Genomic DNA, 15,000 nt, shown 5'->3' with positions numbered 1-15,000 from the left:
TATGAGCACAGTGCTGATCACTTACAGTCTTTGCAGACTCAAAACTCAGGTTGTTTAAAAAAGCTTGACTGGTATTCTAGTTATGTGATGCTCCTGAAAGGGCCCGTATTTCCTCAGTTCAAGGATAGATTAAATTATTCTGTCTGATGCCAGTGATGCGTTGGAGCATCATAGGATGGGCAACTGTAGGAATAAAGGACTGTCGATATGTTGAAAAAATAAATGAAGAAAGAATCTTATATGTCAGAATTTTCCAATAATTCCATAGTTGCTATGCAACATAGCTAGCTTGTAGAAATGCAAAGTGTTAGCATATGTACAAGCATCATGTCAGCCTATCACCATACAATACCTTACCAACATGCTAACTTTGGTAACATGCTTACGATAGCAATAGCATGAATAACCCATTGTACTCCCCCCACATAACTTCGATGGACTGCATACCCATAATTCACATGGACCTTGTCTTTGGAGTCAAGCAAGTACAAACCCAATAGTCTGTACGTGCTAAAACTGAACTTGTGTGGAGGCTTATCTCAATTTATGTGCTTTTCTTTGAAGTGTGTTCTTTCAAATGGAGCTTCAACTTTAAGAAATTAATTTATCAGCTGGTCATCCTTTTTGGTTTCCGTCACGTGCGATGATGGATCTTGGGGTAAACGTAACAGGGTTAGGGAGGTGAAACTGTCTGTGGACACACAGACGGTTTCAGTTTCAAATTGGCACACAAATGGTTTGAATTAAGGCTGGAAATGTGCAGGCCATGCATGTAATGGAAGTGGTGGGTCACTACTGTTCCAGCTTTTTGGTATATTCATACCTACTTCAGATTCAGTTTTGATTGTTCAAATCAATTACAAGTCCTCACATCAAGACTGTATGAAACCCAGTTTGTGCTGTCTTCCCAATATGCTAGTGGCTCTCTTTTCAAGTTCATCATGTTGTATATTTGCATTCATACCATTGCATTGAGAATACTTCTGATTAATCAGAGAGTGCGCAGGCTCTGATGTAACAGTGCCAATACTGTTTGAAATTAATATACAGAGGTGGAAGGCTGCTTCTTTCAACTGTCAGTAGGCCACAACTTCTCCTGCTGGAGAAGTAAAGTTACATGTATTCCAAGTTTGACAAAGACATTTCCAACACAAAGTTTTTATTGAAAGAGTGATGCAATAGTAGATATCCCAAAAGTATTGACCGGGGGAGCATGTCAGTCCATTTGGAGGGACTCAGAGATTTATTAGGGCCAGGCGATAATATCCAGCAGTGAGACTAATCTGTACACATGTGGCCTGGCACTTCAGAAGGCCAGATGTTAGAAGGGCAAATTGTGTGCATGGTGATGCCCTCACAAACCCCATTAACACATGTGGTCATAAAGACAAAAAACCAGGGTAGATGCTAAGAAGATATACTGTATGGAGTTTATTTAACTTACAGCAATAAATGAATTTGATCAGTGCATACATTATGGTATAGGGCTGTTCTGATCTTGGGACATTACTTTACATTACTTCTTTTGGGGATTTAATACAGGCAGGCAGAAAGAGGTATTTTAATAACATGTTCCTTGTAACCTACATTTGTTTTTCATAATATTCCTCATCTCCTCAATACTGCTCATTTCCCATCTTGTTTGCTTAAGTGGGCTGTTCTGTGCATCATATTCCTATTGCATTTCAGAGAAATGTTACTTAATATTCATTGATTTCTAATGTATCCCATTATGACTGGTTGGCCCCTGGGTGAAAAAAATATAGTGGCTTTTCCTGAACTGTTGGTGTTGGACACCACAGCAGAAATTAAGTCATTAACTATCCATCTCCAGTGTGACTATTTAAACAATAATAGAAAGCCCATTATGAATAAATAAACTGACATTTTTATTGTCATGCTAGACAATTGTTAGGAAAAGAAAGTGGCTGTGTTTATGTGTCCTCGCTCCTAACATGTCAGATGGCCAAACACATTTTTAGAATGATTGCTTTTACCGAGACTCCTCTTCCATAGACAGCCGTTGCACATTTCTGTTTTTTGGCCTTTTATTTTAGTTTTTTTTTTTTTTTTTGGCAGGCATTCAAATGATTTGTTGGGGTTTGCACTCAGTTTAAAACTGGTAAAAACTCTGAGTTTTTGAGTGAAACTCCCCCTAATCCTCACTCCCCACTGTTCCTCAGGGTGAGTTTGTTTACAATAAGCAGCCGAGAGCAGAGAAAAAGAAAGAAGTTGAAAGAAACTCTTCCAAGACTGTGAAACTTCTTGTAAATACCATAATTGCCCTGAGTTGTATCATCATGCTGAGTGCCCCGTGTGTGCCAAGTGAAGTTCCAGTTACATCCAGAGATGTGTGTGTTTTGGTTGGCAACAAAGCACTACCCTCTATACACAGTCAGTCACACCAGGACCAATTGGTAACAGTTGTGGTCAGACCCCCTTGCTCTACAGCAAGGAATACAAGAGAAGGGTTGAGTGAAAATACTGTCTGTCATACTTCCATCTTTCTCCATATCCTCAGGAGAAGTCATCTCCTGAATAAGCACAACAGAATTAGCCCCACTGAGTCAGATTGTGTTTAGATCGGTTAGAGAAAACAAGCTTTTTCTCTGTGCGCTGTGCCCCCTCTGGGAACGAGTCCTACAATAACACACAGAGTTAATACAGCACATCCTGGAGCCATGCTGGGGTGTCACTGTTTATGGCAGTGCCTACACCACATGCACACACACACACACACACACACAAACCAAAACCACTACTTCTATAGCCTCTGTGAAGACGAGTAAGCAATTTCCCGAGGCTTGGGGTGAATATAGATCTGGGATGCAGGAATTTGATCATTAAAATAGAGAGCGTCTCCCAAACTTCTCACCATGCTCCTGCATGTGAGTGTCATATTTGCTGTCTGACTTGAATTAGGCTTTATAATATCATGTGATGATTGGCTTTGAATGGGATGTTTAGGCCTCATGCTAGACTTGCATTTACAGAATGTGCTATCCATTGGCTATCTGTGAAGGAATGCTTAACTGTCTGCAGTGCTACATGGCTCTGGATCCTGGCAGAATAATATCCTAAAAGATAAGACCAGAGGAAATTTCACACAGGATGCTACATGTCTGAATCCTTGAATCTCAACCTATAATACACACACAAGCACTGTATTTGTCTCTCTGATTTGTCCTTTCCCCTATCACTGCTTCTTTATATGTCTCCGATTCTCTGCGACTCTCTTTATCTCTCTGTCTATTCAATGAACAACAATTAAAACCTAATGAGCAACATATTTTCTGAAGTATTATCTGGGCATGCTTGTTGTCCGCGCTTTGGCCTGACACTTGTTTTTCCGTTATCCTTGCCCCCTACATGCCTTTGTAGGTCTGGATAATGTATCACAGCTCTGCAGTTCTGTACTGACCTTGGCTTGTTTTGTTGTTGCTAAAGTTGAATCAAAGTAAGAGTGATATTTAGCCTATAAATAGTTTGGAGGGTGGTAACCCGAGCATTACTTCTAAGTCCACTAATTGCTCAGTGAGGTGGTTTATCATTATTTTGAGTTCTGATGAAGGAACTGGGCTGACGGGAGTTTTTTATTTCCTGCAAGCAAGTTCAGCTGGTCAGCAACTCCAAATCAGGCCGTAGTAAGAAAGTGAGTCACTGCTCCATGTGAAGGAAGTATCTTGGGTCTTGTTCACAAGAGGGGGCTAAGAGTGCTGACGCAGCAGGCAGATGACAAAGAACTAGTGGTGACGAAGGCCGACTGTAGCATCGCCTCACGTCGCCTGTGTATTGGCCAAAAGGTTGCACTTGAACAGACCGCAAAGGCTACAGTCGATGGCCAACTAGCATGTACGTTCTGCGCCTGCATGAGAGGAAATAACTCCATGCCAGCAGGCGGCGGTAATTTATTTGTCATTCAAATAGGGAAAAACGGATAAACAAACCGTTGCAATGATACATACAACTAAACAGCGTTTGCTCGAATTAGCCAGCAGCACCACAGATCCTACGGTGCTTTACTCCACTAGTTGGCTAGGCAGATTATCCATCTCCCAGTCTGTCACAGGTTCTTAAGGCAAAGAAGTCTCCCTGCGGTGGGGAAAGAGGAGGATAGTTAGCTAGCTTGCTAATTCAACCCAACATGCCCTTATGCTAAACTGGTTACAGAAATTGAGCAGAACAAAGTTGTTACTCATCTAATAATAGCAATGTGTTTTCCTACTATCTGAATGAAACATTAAGTTGTTAAATTGTTACGACCCGATTGTTACTTATTTAGTGGCTGGCTGGCTGGCTAGTTAACTAGCCTGCATGCTAGGGGGCTCAGTTCTCAGTCTAGCACCAACCACAGTGCAGAAGCAGAGAGGAGTGAGAGAAGGAGTCTACGGTCTCTAGATTATTTTATCTGTTTAGACATATCTACTGTATGTTGAAATAAATATACCTAAGTAGGTATGTATCTCATACATTAGTCCCCTTTGGACATAATAGAAAATCTGTTTTTTTAGAAGAAACATTCAATCATCATTTTTGGCCAGTTTTGACTGACCCATGTATTGGATTGATCAGATGAAGATGAAAAATGAGAAGGGCCTTCTGTGTATGCCCTGTTGACTTCAGTCTTTTGCTTGCTGTGTGACACCTTCAGTCCAACTATGAGGCTGATGGGTGGGTATGCTGTAAACACCCATACATGAAGTGGCAATGCTAAATCTGCCTGTGTACACCCTGGAATAGTGGAATAATTTAACTGTAAGAGAGTTGGCCCTTGAGTATTTTCTTCCAGTCCGTGCCTTGGCTACATAATCATTTAGCCAGACCAGCAGCAGCCAATCCTGAGGATAGTAGTGTGTTTGTACGTGATTCCAGATGACGCTCCCAACAGGGATGGAAACAGACCTGTTAACTAGTTAGCCCCCAGAGAGCAGGATGGCCACAGCGAGAGGGTGTTTATATAAAAGCTGCAAAGTATTGGAAGAGAGATGAAATGGTGTTGAGATTGCGCAGAGAGTCAGCAACATGAGGGAGTAGGTGACGTCATATGAGCGCAACATCTGTCTCCTATTGGCGTGTGTGCTCCAGGGCCCTCGTGCCTCTACACAGAAGAGCCAGGTTTTACGTACATTGTTTTTTGTGTGAATAAAAGGCACTGTTGGTAGCAGAGAAACAGAATACGGAGATGGCATTCATGTTGCTTTCAGCCTAAGTATTTATAATTTACCACAGTCTCACATGCTCTGGCAGAATCTGCTACTTTTAGTATTTTATAAAAAGTGATTTACAACAATGATAAAATGCAATATGTATCTTTTTTGCATAATTGTTGCATTTACTCAAATATGTATCTATATAGATTCTTATATTTACAATTTTATCTGCTGGGCTATTTTACAGTGTACGCTACTGGTTACTTAAAGTGTCATTCAACATTATACACTAACTAGGGTACTAACTGAGGTAATACATCACCTTATTCAAAAGAATTGACCTTCCTTTTTTTAGACTTTAATTTCTATTTATATGGAATCTGTTTAGCAGTCAAACAGTCTACCAGATATGTGGAATCTACACTCACCTAAAGGATTATTAGGAACACCTGTTACATTTCATGTTAATGAAATTATCTAATCAACCAATCACATGGCAGCTGCTTCAATACATTTAGGGGTGTGGTCCAGGTCTAGACAATCTCCTGAACTCCAAACTGAATGGGAAAGAAAGGTGATCTAAGCAACTTTGAGCATGGCATGGTTGTTGGTGCCATACAGGCTGGTCTGAGTATTTCACAATCTGCTCAGTTACTGGGATTTACACGCACAACCATTTCTAGGGTTTAGAAAGAATGGTCTGAAAAAGGAAAAACATCCAGTATGCTGCAGTCGTGGGGGGCGAAAATGCCTTGTTGATGCTAGAGGTCAGAGGAGAATGGGCCGAGTGATTCAAGCTGATAGAAGATAAACTTTGACTCAAATAACCACTCTTTACAACTGAAGTATGCAGCAAAGCATTTGTGAAGCCACAACACGCACAACCTTGAGGCGGATGGGCTACACCAGCAGAAGACCCCACCGGGTACCACTCATCTTAACTAAAAATAGGAAAATGAGGCTATAATTTGCACGAGCGCAAAAAAATGGGCAGTTGAAGACTGTAAAAATGTTGCCTGGTCTGATGAGTCTCGATTTCTGTTGAGACATTCAGATGGTAGAGTCAGAATTTGGCATCAACAGAATGAGAACCTGGATCTGTCATGCCTTGTTACCACTGGGCAGGCTGGTGGTGGAGGTGGTGTAATGGTGTGGGGGGGGGGATCCCTTTCGCCTTCAGAACTGCCTTTATTCTTTGTGTCATTGATTCAACAAGGTGCTGGAAGCATTCTTTAGAAATGTTGGCCCATATTGATAGGATAGAGTCAAACACAGTATTAGTATGGTGTTCCTAATAATCCTTTAGGTGAGTGTATATTCTAAGCCTCATTTTATGCAACAGCACCAGTTGCTGAATTTTTCAATGATTTCAAAAGGGAGAAAGTATCTTCTAGAACCTACGCGAAAAGAGATAGCATTTATGGACAGAAAGTCAAATTTGTTATCAGTCATTATATTGAGAGCTTTGCCTCTTTGCTGCCATATAATTGTTCTTGTTTTCACATTGACTGTTTACAAAACCACCTAATTTTTTTTCCAGTATTTTTGTTTGTTGTGAAGGGAACACAACAGAGACTATGGTAACGAGTCCCTGGGCCCAAAGAGAACTTTCTAATGGCCTTGTTGTACATGCAGTAGATTTAATTAGGAAAGGGCATACTCAAGCTCTTCCACAGCAAAAAAAATCTGCTTATGTGGATGCTGATATATATTCAGTCCCTGTCCACAGTGGAGACAGACAGAGCTCTGAGGGGCTTTAATTTTATTTGAAAGTTTCTCTGTTTAGATCCTGAGCACATCTTCATCTTCAAGTTATGGAGCACATAAGCAGTACTTATTTGTGTTTGAGTTTTTTTTAATGTTATTACATTACATTTTTCTTTTTTTTTAATGACATATGTTTAAGCATCTTGTCTGTAGCGTATAGCATTTAACTTTGACTTGTTTATTACTGATGTTTATTAAATAAAAAAGGAAATGATACTGCATTCACGCATGCAGTTATTAAGATAAGTCAATATTATGAACTGCTGATTTTCAGCAACATGTAGCTCCAGAGATGAATGCTGTCAGTCACCAACAATAACAAAAAAAGTAAGTGTAGTGGCAAAATTAAATCACTTCTATCAGCGGTAGGCAATTAGTCTTGACTCGTTCTTTACTTTCAATCCTTTGGTTAAGTTTGCAGAAAGGTACTCACAGAATGGGCATCACCGCGTTGTGTTTTGTGAATTTATTAGCAAACTTTCCTGTACAGCCAAAGTCCTCTGTTTTCATCCAAAAATTTCCCTGAGCTTCTCTCAGACAAAAATCCACATTGAAAACATCCAACTTGCTGTTCTAACTTTCCGACCTTGTTACATTAATTATTCGTTACAAACTTTACATTACTTTTTACGGTCAAAAAAACATTTTGCCCCGCAGCTACCGCTGACCCAAAACAAAAAACTCCTTCTCTACCCAAACAAAAGGCACCTGCGCCGTAGCTTGAACATAGAACTAGAGTAAATTAGATCTGTAACAACACTCATAGTTGAATACAATGTACGTCAACATCAAATAACCATAATAATATAGAAACTTAAACATTAGTAAATACAAAAACTCAAAATGACCATTAGTTAGCTTTGGCTCTTACAGTAAGACTATAAAAATATTTAGAATTCACATTACCATTCATTTCCAAATAATCTCATTGCCCATTGTGCTTTAGAGGACAAATAAGCATAAATGAATGTATCGTAAAGCAACTGGCAAAAATGTCAGTATGTTTGTGCACGTGCCATACTCTCCCACACTGTGGCTTTGGAGGTTTATCCAGTGTAATAGCATTTTAAACAAACAATCCTTGCCTGAAACAGGGCTTTCTTTGTGGTCTGGCAGATCCAAGCCAGGGCCAGCAGCTGTCATACATGGAAGCAAAAGTTGCAATAGGAAATTGAGAATTATGTTGTTAGAAACATGAGTTGATAACCGGGTGAATTGAAGGACTATGCTCGTGAAAAGCCAGTACCTTTTAGCACTGCCATTCTGGAAAATTTAATTCAGCGTTTCATTGCCACTGTAGTTAAAGGCTACATCCTAGCACTGCTGCATCTCGGCACGGTTGAGAATTTATCAATAAATTGAGATGTTATTGCAAGGCCTGGATTGAATCAAGAAACTTGGCAGCAGCAAACCAAAAACATCCTTTATGAGTAGTTGGAGTGGCACGCGGCACAAATGGTTCAGCCTCTACACCCCTTTCCCTGCCAGTAAAGGAAGAGTGTCTTCCTTTTAAATTGTTGCCTGATGCGTAGATGATGATGTGGGAGTCTCCAGGGACACTGTACACACGGCGCTCTCACGTCTCCCCTCTCCTCGTCCTTGCCCCTTCACACTCTGGCCCTCCAAACTGACATGCTTTACTTTCCTTCCTCGAATTATTGGTGCAACGTAATTATCAGCTGTCAGCCAAAACACAGTCTGTCTTGTCAAGCTGCGATGACTCCTAGTTGAGGAAACATGTTCTCTCACCAATCCAATGTAAAGGCAGCTAGAGCTTAAGAGAAGTGTGCTCACAAAGACAAATGCTGCAGATGACCCAGAGCACTCACCTGTGGGAATTTGTTAACAGTTTGAGAATACAAAAAGCTTAGATCATACTGACTGTGTACTATTTTACCATATACTGCATAGCAGCAGTGATAAAAGGTTGTTCCCTCCCTGGCAGGAACAGTCTGTTTAACTTGGAACTGAACTGTGGTTTGTGGATGAGTCTAGCTTCCCATTCCTGTAAAACTTCCTTTTATCAGAGGCTGATACAAGTCTGTGAAGAACTTCCCTTTCTTCAAAATCAACCTTGGTTTCTGTTCAGCCACTTTTTTTTGCCTTTTTCAATTTAAAAGGCTACTGGAGAGGATCTATCATCACGGGTGGGGTAGAAATAAAAAAACAGGCCACAAATGTAGCTCTCCAAATACACAGGTTTAGGATGAAACAGACAATTTGAGTTCTGTACTGTAATAAATCTCCTGATTTACTGAGTATTGAGCCATGTTGTTCTGAATACTATTTATTGCTCATATTTATTCATAATGTTGTGTCATCGTGGCAGTTGGACTAATCAGAGAGACAGAGAAAATATACCTCTTCAGATCTGATGAAGTTTTAGGTACATTAGTTTATATTTGTTTCAGTTCATATTTTGTTTCAGTTTTAAAAGTCAGTCATTGGTTCCATTTGTGACTGGGTTCTGACTCAAAAACACAACTCCAAGTTGATATTATCTCTAACCAATATCACATGTTAATGCCTAACCTTAACAAATCAAGAATTTGGAAATCTTTTTCAGCAGTTATCTGTTTTTGTTGGTGGGCCAGACCTCTTGAGATGCCATGTCAACACAGTGGTTAGCTCTAACAAATCACACAGGCTTCCATCTGGACAACCTTCAAGCCAGGAACTCCTACTGAAGGACCCTAGCCACACAACCAAACACACACACACACACACACACACACACACACACACACACACACACACACACACACACACACACACACACACACACACACCTCTCTCTTTCTTTGGACGCCCGCACATAGTCCCTGAAGCCTGGGCTTACGTCTTTAAAACTCATGAACAATAAGGGCCTGATTAAATCCAGAATGGATTCAGGAAGTAGTGAAACCATTTGAAAGCGCGAGGAGTGCTTTCACACAGCCCACTCCCTCCATCACCACCACTCATGTCTGTGCATTGGCAGCCTCTGCCTTTTGAAGTTTTTGACTGCTCTGATGTCAATTCTTCAGAACCTGTCACTTTTTTCATTTTGGGTAATTTATTTTATTACACAAAACATATTGGGAGGTCTTTTATGTAAAAAAAAAAAAAAACTCTTCATGAGGTCTTAGTAATGGCAGATAGCAGTGTAATACAAAGCAGAAATTAACTTTATCTCCTCTTCCTTTTCTTCTCTTTATTTGTCTCTCAGAAATCATCGACGACCTCGCACATCTTGTGGACAAGACAGACGACAGGATTCGTAACGAGACACGAAGGGTGAAGCTGGTGGAGACCAAGTCGGCCTCCTGCGGTGAGCCTTCCTTGTGTTCCTTTACTGTGGAGCATCTTGGTCTAGTATCAGGGACCAAAGCAAGCCGGATATCTGATCTGTGTCCTTGAAAACAAATCACAATGAATATGTTTATTTACATAATTGATTACCAAGCATTAGGTTTCTCGTGTTTATTTTGTCCTTCCTGCAGTTCACAGAGCAGATGTCTAACAGACTATAGCTTTTACAGACGAAAATAACTGGCTGGTGTGACACACAGAGTTAGACAAAAAGAATAGTGCTTCCCTTAGATGCAATTACATGTAATTAGACATACAGGACCCATCATATAGCAATACAAAATTATCATCTTTACCATTTAGGAAGTGAGCAATGTTGTTGCTATTGCTGCCTGGCCTTCACCTCCAGAAAGAATGCTGCTTAATGGGGCAGAAAATATGATGCCGATGGGGACAAGCTCTGTTGGCACGGAGGATGTGGGTTGGTGAATGGTGGGTGGACTGGCCCTGTTTGTCACGCCTGTGACAGACAAGTAGTGTCCTGGGCTTTAAAAGGGGGGGCCTCTCATACTGGTCCTTCAAGGAATTCTCAAACGTGTACTGAGGGTTGCAAATCTGGCCCGAATGGCACACATGGGATGGGTTGTTTGAAAGTGTAGTTTTACACTTCAAGTCTATTTTCTATTATCTTCTGTTTTACGTGCGTAACAACAGTAATTGTGTTTTGGGGTCTGAGCGCTGCCAAAATGCAACGTACAACTCAATATTGTGCCTGAACGCCTCCTGTGTAGACACGGCGTGAGTCATCAGCCTCTGATGTCTCCACTCCAGATTTTGGTGAGTTGAGTTGTTCACTGAGAGCCTTTGTGAATGCACAGCCCTCCCTCGCTATTACCACAGATGTTGTTTAACTTTTGTTTTGCCATTCACAAAATACCAAAATACTTCCTTTTTTTTTCTCAGTATTAATGCTTTTCAGAGGAAAACAGCTGCCATGAGCGGTGTGTTAGCTGGATATAGCCAATCCATGGAAAGCATCAGCCAGGCTCAGTTTGCCCAGTGAAACGCCAGACAGCATTGCCATGGCAAAGGCTACTAGGAGATCTGGCTAACAGGCAGTCACACACAGAAGCAGAGCAGGCAGCAGGAAGGTCAGCTCTCAGAATGCCTTGTTCTGTTGGTTGTATCCCCATGGTGCCCGAGCGTGAGTTTGTTTGAAGATCCCAGAGCTTATATTGTGTTAGAAACACGACTCTTTCTGTCTTTCTTTTTGTTTAACTAGTTAATTTGCCACCCCAACTATCTCCTCCCTCTCCTCAGTTCCAGACTGAAGAATATCCATGGGGCATGCTTGTGTATGTGTTGGCCATGTATCTATGGATTTATTGTGCATATTTTTTGGTGTGTGTTTGTGTTTGTGTGTGTGTGTGCGCGTGCGTCCGTGTGTGCGCGTGTGTGTGTCAATGGAAAATTCCCCCATGGTCTTCTTCACTCTCACCTCAATGCTCTCTTTTTTCCATTCCTCTCTGTCATCCCCTGTTCATCTCTTTTTTTGTTTGACACTCGTCTTTGTGTCAAGCAGAGAAAGAATTGAAAATACTACATGCCACAAATTGTTTGAAGGGCTTTCCCTCTTTCTCCATGGCAGCGTGTTTATAATTCCTTAGCTCTAAGGCTTTATTTATTTTTGAAACCACCTCTCATCCAAAGCCGGCATGTGGTGTTATGTCTCAGCCGAGGCCTTGTAAAGCTAGAAACGTCTGGCTTTGACAGGCGAGAGCATACTTAGCATAACTATTGGTAGTTTCCTCATTGTAAAAGAGGCATCTTAGTTTTTACAGCCCAAAGTTGTTCTTAAAGATGGAAACATTTCCAGAAATTTGAAAAATGTTCTTCACTGTAGGATTATCAATATAAATCATCAGACATGTATGTGTTGACATAGTTTTGTGTACATGTTTGCACTAGAGATCTCCAAAAAAAACTGTTGAAAGCTGGAGAAGAGTAAGCTATGGGAAGGGTCATCTCACCTAAAGGGAAGGACCCACATATTGCTCAACCATGGTTCTTGTGGCATACTGTGCATAAATGGTGCCTGTAGTGTTGTGAAACGGCCATTGTGTGGAAACATACTACAGCACGGGCTATTGGAAACATCTATCTCCTAAATGTACACAAGACTTAGACTTGATTTAACTGCATTAAAGCATTATTTTCCAAGTTGAAATACCTCATCATTTTATTCTTTCCAGTAGTTACAAAGTAGACCAAATGGAAAAAAGCTGCAACATGAATCAAAAAATAAATGAAAACAAAACTTTTTTTTAAGTGAGTATTTCAAAGAAGACTGTTCCAAAGCTGAGGTTGCACAACCACAATCACATTTATAAACTCAACCTCAATACCTTTTAAGTACTCAAATGTGTCCATAGCACCTAGTATGAAAGACAGGGTTGGTAATGTTGAAAAGCTAGCAAGATTTGAAAATAGCATCTCCTTGTGGCCTCGTCTAACCCCTCCCCCTGCCCTCGGGGCATCGACCCACACACAGACGTGCACGAGCACCGCCGGCCTTCAGAGCAGAGCAGAGAAAGGGCCGCAATTTTACTTCATGTCTCATTCACCGGTAAGCAAAGTCCTAATATTATCATACAGAATGTTTAAAACAAACATGACTACTGTTAGCAATGCGGCGACAACGTACATTGAGCTCAGGCTCGTACAGGGGAAGGGGTAGGGGATGCGCAGCGGTGCAAGGAGGCATTTCATTGGTACTTTCCAAGCGGACCACAAGGCAGTGATTGGTGGGCGTTTTTACAGGATTACAGCAGCTACAGATGACAGATCTTTTTCGCTTCTTTTTCAGAGCCTCAGAGTGTAAAGACCATTTCAAACAATATATGAAAAAGTTTATATTGGAAATAGTTACCGACTCTGCCTTTTTAAAACGTTTGCTTGGCACTGCCTGGTCCGATTCTTAGTCTTGTTGGCTTAAATCAAATATTTATTAATTTAAATCATATTTTGACAAATTTTAGACTATATTTCATTGAACACTAAATAAAACACTTCTGTGAAGTTTATTTTTTTTAAACTGGAAAAAGGGATTTAAACAGGATTATTAGTGTTGAAACTTGGATATTGATTGACAATGGTAGAGAGATTTTCAAACAATACCCATCCTTTTTTTTTTTTTTTTTTTTTTTAAAAACCTCTGGTCCAATGTCGTCACCTAAACAAGCTAAGCCTGATTCACTCATTCAGTCATTACCGCTTCTTTTAGATGATGTTGGTGGGAATTGAGGAGTAGAAGCTTTGAGTATGGTTGGATTAGTGTGGCAGATTAGTCTACGGGACCAAAGGGTCTCTTGGAGAGTAGTGCGAGTTCCCCAGAGCTTAGGCCTCTCCATCAGGCAACATCAGTGCTTGAGCAACCCTTCTCAACAGAGCTAATCCTCAGTTTGTTGAGGGCCACTTCTGCAACCCTGTGAATCCCGCAGGTGGCTCGCATCTCAAGTGGGTTTGTACTGTTTGGCCTAAAGGGGATGTCTAAAGAGACTGTTGTTGAGGGGCAGCATTTGACAGTGTTGGAAGAGGAGCATGTTGGGCGAGTAACTACACGGAGTCTATAGTTGTGAGTCAGGAGCTGTCGAGGAAACTTTAATTTTGCTCAATAGAGAAGTAGAGTTTAAAACTTTTGTCAACTTTAAATCAGTTCGATCTTTCTTTCCAGCTCTTGTTCCTCCTGTTCCACCCTGACATGGTATACTGTTGGAAACCAATTGAATATGTTTCATATGTTTGATGAAAGGATTGCTTAAAGTTATACATCCTGCTAATGATGTTTCCACATCTGAGATTCCTCATGGTGAGTCGCAATTTAAATTAAACTTGCCTCGAGAAACCCTTGTCACGTCTAGTTTTTGCCAGGGTTTGCCGTGATGCATTAGGTTTCATATATACCAGCGGACTATCTGACCTTTTAATCTCATGTATATTACCTCAACAAGGTAATTTATTGGCAGACCAGTGCAGTAATTTGAATGGCTACAGGAGAGTATTTAAAAAATATGATCAAAGAAAATTTTTTAGCCTCACTATGGGCTCTATGGATTGCAAGGTCAGTTTGCCGGTCTGTCCTCCACTTGGTCCAGACTGAAGTATCTCTCAACAACTATTGAATGGATTCCCATGAAATTTGATTCATATATTCATGGTGCCCAGAGGATGAATCTTAATTACTTTGGTGATCTCCTGTCTTTTTCTCTTGCACCACCATCTGGTCAAAGTTGCCCTGTGAAATATCCTAAAGTTTACAAGATGGATTTGCACAAAATGGTGGTTTAGGAATTCATTAGCCTGGTTGATACCAGACCCTTCTGAGTTTTAACTGAGAGTGGGCCTGGGAAAGGGTCATTGACAGTTCTTTTCCAAAGGGACGTCACCAACGGACGCCGTTCAAATGCCTGTGGGCATGAATGTAAACAAAAGCTGCTCGCCATTGCTGCACTATCGTCGTCGCGTAAAGCCCGCCTCAACGGTTGTGATTGGTGTAAAGCCCGCCTCAGCGGTTGTGATTGGTGCCTTGATTTTGGGGACATTGGAAATGGGGTTGAATGGGCTCTTCGCCAGACTGACTTGCAGAGCAAATCTCAAATTTGCCCTAAGTTTGTCAGGGTTTACCCAGGCTAGGAATTCATAGTCCCCAAAGGTTGAATCCTACTGATTCTGGTGACCCCCTGGCTCTGTCTCTAGCGGCACCATGAGGTTGAACAGTTATTGGTTTTAAATT

General features: G+C 41.0%; 1 protein-coding gene across 1 annotated transcript in view; it reads left to right on the top strand.

Annotated features, from left to right (window-relative positions):
• stx8 (syntaxin 8) overlaps window positions 1-15,000 on the top strand; it is a 48,970-nt gene that overhangs the window by 27,903 nt on the left and 6,067 nt on the right. The window contains exon 7 of the mRNA XM_039794020.1: window positions 10,126-10,227. Coding sequence (XP_039649954.1) covers window positions 10,126-10,227 — 102 coding nt within the window. The remainder of the gene's footprint in view (window positions 1-10,125; window positions 10,228-15,000) is intronic.

Source organism: Perca fluviatilis, chromosome 1 (assembly GCF_010015445.1).
Source record: "Perca fluviatilis chromosome 1, GENO_Pfluv_1.0, whole genome shotgun sequence".
Lineage (NCBI taxonomy): Eukaryota > Metazoa > Chordata > Actinopteri > Perciformes > Percidae > Perca > Perca fluviatilis.
This window is presented reverse-complemented; position numbering and strand designations above follow the sequence as displayed.